The sequence below is a fragment of the Vanellus vanellus genome (assembly GCF_965231255.1).
Source record: "Vanellus vanellus genome assembly, chromosome: 23".
NCBI classification, from domain to species: Eukaryota; Metazoa; Chordata; class Aves; order Charadriiformes; family Charadriidae; genus Vanellus; species Vanellus vanellus.
The window spans coordinates 4,437,242-4,443,764 of record NC_138928.1 but is presented as its reverse complement, the minus strand read 5'-3'; the positions used below and the strand labels follow the sequence as shown (position 1 = coordinate 4,443,764).

At 57.6% G+C, this 6,523-nt stretch overlaps 1 protein-coding gene across 1 annotated transcript; it reads left to right on the top strand.

Annotated features, from left to right (window-relative positions):
- Positions 1-2,757: 2,757 nt before the first annotated feature.
- LRRN2 (leucine rich repeat neuronal 2) lies at positions 2,758-4,905 on the top strand (the record flags this gene model as incomplete). The annotated part of the gene is made up of 1 exon (XM_082494432.1): positions 2,758-4,905. The coding sequence occupies one exon, from the start codon at positions 2,758-2,760 to the stop codon at positions 4,903-4,905; it is 2,148 nt and encodes a 715-aa protein (XP_082350558.1).
- Positions 4,906-6,523: the final 1,618 nt, after the last annotated feature.

The window sequence follows — 6,523 nt, the reverse complement described above, 5'->3', positions numbered from 1 at the left end:
CAAAGTTGCACACAGGGAGCGGACCCCATGTGAGCCCCTCGAGGTCCGGGTCTCCCGGGACCCCCCACCAGCCCTGCCTCCCGCACCGCCTCCCGCACCGCCTCCCGCACCGCCTCCCCCACCTGGCGGGGGTGCTGCACCGGGGGGGGGGGGGGGGGGGGGGGGGGGGGAGGCTTTTGAACCCAAAGGATAAACCCGATAGAATGAAAACCGCGATTCCGTGATTCCATGAAAACCGTGGCGGTGGGAGCTGCGGGACTGCCTGGTCCACCCCACCATCCATCTCTGGTGCAGCACAGTAAAAGGCTGCATGAGTCTGCGCGCTACCTGCAGGCTTCTTCGGTGCCTAATTAAGAAATAATGAGCCAGACTTCACTGGGTAACGGATAAAAGACAACCAGCGGGCTCCTGCCCTCTCCTTCCCCATCTCCCCACTGCCCCAGGGCTGAACCGCAGGGTGCAGGTCCCCGGGGTGTCACTGCTGTCACCAGGGAGCAGGGCTGTCACGGCAGAGGGGGCTCAGCTCCGTCCCCTGCCAGGACTGTCCTCCGCGGGGATCGTACGCCGCAGTGGGGACCACATGCAGCCGACGCACTCCCTGTCCCGTTTGGTCCATGCCATTTAAAACCACAAAATATAAAGTTTAGTACCCAGAGTTTCCAAAAAAATGACATTTTTCTGCAACCTCTGATCCTGTTACCTATACAAACACCTGGACTGTTACAACACCATCCTGTATGCAGGATTTTCCGTGGCCATCAGTGCCGCAACGCTGTTCAGCGCTGGGCAAAAGTGATTAAACCTGGTTACGGACACAAACCCCGTAGAGATGTCACCCAGCAGCAGAGCTGGGGAGTCTTCCCTGTAAAATGGGGTTTGAAACAAGGTGCTTTTCCTGGGCTCTTCGTCGCAGCCTTAAGGCAATAAAAAAAAAAAAAAAAAGAATTCCTCCATATTATTTTTTTAAGGAGAAAAGATGCTATAATATTTTAATGGCTGGAGAGATTTATCACCACAGAAATGTCTATGCACTTAAAAAGAAAGATGAGGGTCCATCAGAAGGATGCAGAAATCAATACAGCCTTCCTCTTCTTTAATGCTGTTTCTCCAGGAGATGGTTTAAAAGCCAATGCCCTCACAGCAGGCACGAAGGGAAGTGTGCGGGATCAATTCTGGCACAAGGCTTGGACGAGTCGAAGCTGAATAAACTTTGGTTGGAAGCCCTTTACAGGGAGAACAAGGGGGTGATAAAATAGAGCTGCTTGGAGAGAAACTTTCTTTTCCCACTCTGGCTGCTTTTTAATGTTTTTCCTGCCGCGTGAGAGTCTTTTAGGGCAGGGAGAAGCTTTGGGGCTGGTTTGATTTGTGTCAGCGTGGGTCAGGGGAGCTGTAGCAAATCAAAAATTCAAAGGTGGAGTGATGGTTGGCTCCAGCTCCTCTGAACCCCGCGGCTGGACTGGGAGAGGGGCAGGGAGGTGCAGGGGGGCTCATGCCCACCCCAGTCCTTCGTTGGATGCCCCACCGAGGAACCCCGACCCCTCTTCCCCAGAAAGGGAGCAAGACAAGGGGCTGAGGGTCGCACCAGGCATGGAGGGGGTTAAGGGGCTTCTGCATTCCCTCGGGAGCTTCTAACAGCCCAGTCAGGGTTTCCTGCTCCCAGGAAATTGTCCTCACCCTGGGCCAGTGCTTTGAAAGGCACTGGGGGGGCTTTATCCTGGAGGGGAGGTTTGTGCAGGGGTCTGCGTGGTTGATTCTGGGTGCTGCAGCCCCATCGTGCAGGGGGCTGTGGACTGCTCTTTCCCAAAAAGCTTGGCTTTCTGCTCAGCATCACTCCTCTGGGCCACCAGCTTCCCCCAATATCGGCCAATTTAAGCTTTGAGGCCCAACTTTGTGCAGCGGTAGACGTGCTTACTGCTGTGCTAGTGTAGAAATAAAAGGGGTGGAAGGGGTCTGGGATAATCTGTCCCGTTTCAAAGCAAACTGAGCTCAGAGCTGGTGGTCCCTGTGCCTCTACAGGGCTTCTGCTAGAGACACCAAGGAACAGCTCTGTGCTCGGGGGTACGTTTCCTCCATAAGCCCACCAAGGAAAAACACGTTAGGGGTCTGCAAATAGGGCTGGGAGCTCCTGGATGCGGGCGCTCGGTGCTGGGGAGGATAACGGGCAGAAAGCGGAGTCCTGAGAGCCCAGAGGAAAGTTGCCCCCGTGGAGATTTTTCTCTTCCCAGCATCTATCTGCAGCTCTGGCTCTGCTCAGGGGAAAGCCTTTGGTCCGTGGGCTGCTGGTGGCCCTGGGCAGAGCATCCGTGGGCTAATTCCGCTCAAAACCTCTTGGGATGGGGGAGCACAGTTGGTGCTATGGATGTAAAACAGATTAAATGGACACGTTTGTCTGTCTTCAGGCTGGGCAGGGTGGTGGCGTCCCGTGCCCGGGGCTTTGCCTCTCCAGCCTGTTTCTTCTCATTGGCTATGTGCGTGAGGTCTCCTCTAACACAACTTGCTGTCTGCCCTTTCAGGAATGACCTCGAGGAGGAACCCGAAAGATGCAGCCAAGTGCCAAAATGAATCATTTGGGGCGGAAGAAAAGGCGAAGCTCTGACTGAAGACACCAGCCCCGGTCGTGGGTGTTATGTGCTCGCACCAGGGGGGACCAGGCAGGGCAGCCGGCAGCAGGGGCTGATCGGTGCCTGGGGCTTACATGGAGCGTCTTCTCCCACGGATGCTGTCCCCACCCGGCCGTCGCCCTGTGCCCTGCTCTGGATGAGCCCCGTGAGCCTTTCCTGCCTGGGAAGAAGCTGGTCCCACCAGCCGAAAATGAGACGCTTCCAAACCAGCTCGCTTCTGCTCTGCGTGGTGGCCGCCACCGCCATCCCCATCGTGCCCTGGAAGGTCAAATGCCCACCACAGTGCGTCTGCCAGATCAGGCCGTGGTACACCCCCCGCTCGGTGTACCGGGAGGCTGCCACCGTGGACTGCAATGACTTGTTCATCTCCACTGTACCCGAAGACCTGCCGGAGGGGACCCAGACCCTACTGTTGCAAAGCAACAACATCGCCAGGCTGGAGCAGAGCGAGCTGGACTATCTCCGAAACCTCTCTGAGCTGGACCTGTCGCAGAACAGCTTCTCCGACGTCTGGGACTTTGGCCTGAAGAGCATGCCCCAGCTGCTCAGCCTGCACCTGGAGGAGAACCAGCTTTCTGAGCTGCCCGACGGCAGCTTCCCGGGGCTGGGCAACCTGCAGGAGCTCTACCTGAACCACAACCAGCTCCGCAGGATTGCTCCCCGTGCCTTCTCCGGCCTCAGCAGCCTGCTGCGCCTCCACCTCAACTCCAACCTGCTCAGGATGGTGGACAGCCGCTGGTTCCAGATGCTGCCCAGCCTGGAGATCCTCATGATCGGGGGCAACAGAGTGGATGCGATCTTGGATATGAATTTCAGGCCCCTGTCGAACCTGCGGAGCTTGGTTTTGGCTGGGATGAACCTGAGGGAGATCTCGGACTATGCGCTGGAAGGGTTGCGGAGCCTGGAGAGTCTCTCTTTCTATGACAACAAGCTCATGAACGTCCCCAAGCGGGCGCTGCAGCAAGTTCCTGGCCTCAAGTTCCTGGATCTGAACAAAAACCCATTGCAGAGGGTGAAGCAAAGCGACTTCACGAACATGCTGCACCTCAAAGAGCTGGGGCTCAACAACATGGAGGAGCTGGTGTCCATAGACCAGTTTGCCTTGATCAATCTCCCTGAGCTGACCAAGCTAGATGTGACCAACAACCCCAAGCTGTCCTTTATCCACCCCAACGCGTTCCACCACCTTCCCCAACTGGAAACCCTCATGCTCAACAACAATGCCCTAAGTGCCTTGCATAAGCAGACGGTCAAGTCCCTGCCCAACCTGCAGGAGATCAGCATCCACAGCAACCCCATCCGCTGCGACTGCGTCATCCGCTGGGTCAACAGCACAGAAAACCACATCCGCTTCATTGAACCCCAGTCCACGCTGTGCGCCGAGCCCCCCGACCTCAAGAGGAGGCACATTCGGGATGTCCCCTTCCGGGAGATGACGGACCGGTGCCTGCCTCTCATCTCCACCAAGAGCTTCCCTTCCCACTTAGAGGTGGCGGATGGTGACAATGTCTCCTTGCATTGCCGAGCCCTGGCAGAGCCGGACCCAGAGATCTACTGGGTCACTCCTTCGGGGGTGAAGCTGATCCCCTACGCAGAAGATGGGCGGTACAAGGTGCACCCCGAAGGGACACTGGAGATTCACGGGATCTCGGCTCGGGAGGCTGGCCTCTACACCTGCGTGGCTCACAACCTCCTCGGGGCAGACACCAAGAGCGTCAGCATGATGGTCAACCACTCCTTCCCGCTCAGCGAGGACAGCCTGGAGCTGGTGGTGGCGGATGTCCAGGCCTACCACATCCTGGTTGCCTGGAAGCCGCATCTCAACACAGTCTCCTCCAACCTCACCTGGTCCAGCTTCTTGCTCAGCTCCAACTTGGACATGACCAACGTGGCCCGGATCCCCATGGGGACCCACATGTACAACATCACCCGGCTCCACCAGGACACGGAGTACTGGGCTTGCCTCCACGTGGCCTTTGTAGACTTGCAGGCCAAGGTGGCTTGTGTGAACGCCAGGACTAAAGAGGCTGCCCACCGCTACCGGCTCCTGGAGGGCAGGCAGAGCCTCCTGACGGTGCTGGTGGCCCTCTGTCTCCTGCTCCTCGCCGCCAGCCTCGCGGCTCGCTACGGTGTCGGGGCAGAGCCCAGGAGGGCCGGGGAGCTGCTGCGGGGTGCCACGGCCGTGCGCGTGGTCTATCCCCCCCTCGGCCAGCCCTGGGCTCGGGGGCAGCGTGGGGGGCAGCTCCTGGCTGTGGAGGTGCAAGCAGCCCCCCCGGACTGCTGAAGGCTGACGTGCTGGTGGGGCTGACTGTGGGGTGGGGTGGTTTGGGGTGGGGAGGGAGAAACTTTTTTACCAAATAAACCTCCACAAGAAAAAAAAAAAAAAAAAAAAACAAACAAACCAACCCACCCCCACCACAAAACTGGACAAAAAAAAAAAAAAAAAAAAAAAGAATTTCATGGACTTGACTATGAGTCAAAGCGGTGTGGTGGATGGAGAGGAGCAGAGCTGGCCACGGGGCTTGTAGAGCCTCTTCGTGGTCCTGGCAGGGTCTGGACCCATGTGTAGGGTCTGGATCTGTGCGTGGCTCCCAAAAACACCCGCTGGGCAACCGGGAGGGCTCAGATTGGCCCGAGCCCGAGGGGGACAATGCCCCAAGCGGTCGAAGAGCCATACAGATGATCAGCAGATCACCCCTTCCCCGCGTCCCCCTGGCACCGTGAGACACCCCAGTGGTGTCGGCTCCTTCGCTGGACAGTCCCTGTTTTGGAAATATAAAAAAAAAAAGGCCTTTCCCTTTGGGATACCTGTTCTTGTTTTGTTTCTTTTTTCGGGTTTTTTCTTTTGGTGGTTTTTTTTTTTTTTTTGAGCACTCAGATAATCAGCCGCAACCCCCCCCCCAGCACCTTCCCGCTGCCCCGTTGTTTGCTCACTGCCGCCGGCTGGAGGGAAGCAGAGGGGAAAGGGGGGAACTTTGGGCAAAAGAAACAGAAATGACGATGGTGACACATCTCTGAATTGGCATCCCTGCGGGGCCCGCCGGCTTCTGCCAGAGCTGATCGGATGCTGTATCCCGCAAGTGTAATCGCAAGGCTCTTTTGTAAACTTTTGTGGAGAGTGTTAAAAAAAAGAGGAAAAATGGGAAGAAAAGGGGGAGGGGAGAAAGTTCTTGCTTTACTGCTTTTGTATGAAAAAAAAAAAAAAAGAAAAAAAAAGGAAATCCTTTGTATACTGGTGTGCAGCTGGAGGGCTTCATGGTAGGACCCGCTTGCTGCAGAGGTGGGGGGGTCGGGGGGGCTCTGCGGGACAGTCCCCGTGTGAGAGCAGCCCCCGCGCATCGCTGTGCACGTGGCGGGAGGTGAAGCCAGGGGGAGGGGGGGGGCAAAACCTGCCCTCCTGGGCTGTTGCAGCTTCTTTCTCTTAATTAAAATTGCAAATGAAAGGGAGCGGTGGGCAGCACCAGCCTCCTCCCCCCCCCCCCTCCCCTGGGGGTTGTGCCAAACCAAGGGGCGCAGGGAACCCCGATCATTGAGGCTTGAAGGGGCCTTTTTGGGCAGTGATGCGGCAGGTGATGCTCCCTCCCCTGGTTAAGGTGAACAAGCCGTCCCTTTGCCTGGGCCTGAACCTACTCCCTGCTCGTTAGAGGTGGGGGCTTCGGAATCGGTTTAACCTCAATCCTAAACAAAACGTGCCTTGGCCAACACCCAGGCGGCCCCGAGAGACCCCGGTGCAGCCCGTGGTGTGGGCACGGGTGCATGCAGAGCCTGGCCGGCACCTCCTTTGGGGGTCCTTCCATGGGAAAGACCAAGAAAAAACATCTCAGCCAGACCCGGGGGGGGCCGATGGGGTGCGGGTACCGCAGGAGGTCGCAGCCCCCTGCAGAGGTGGTGCCCCCTCGGGC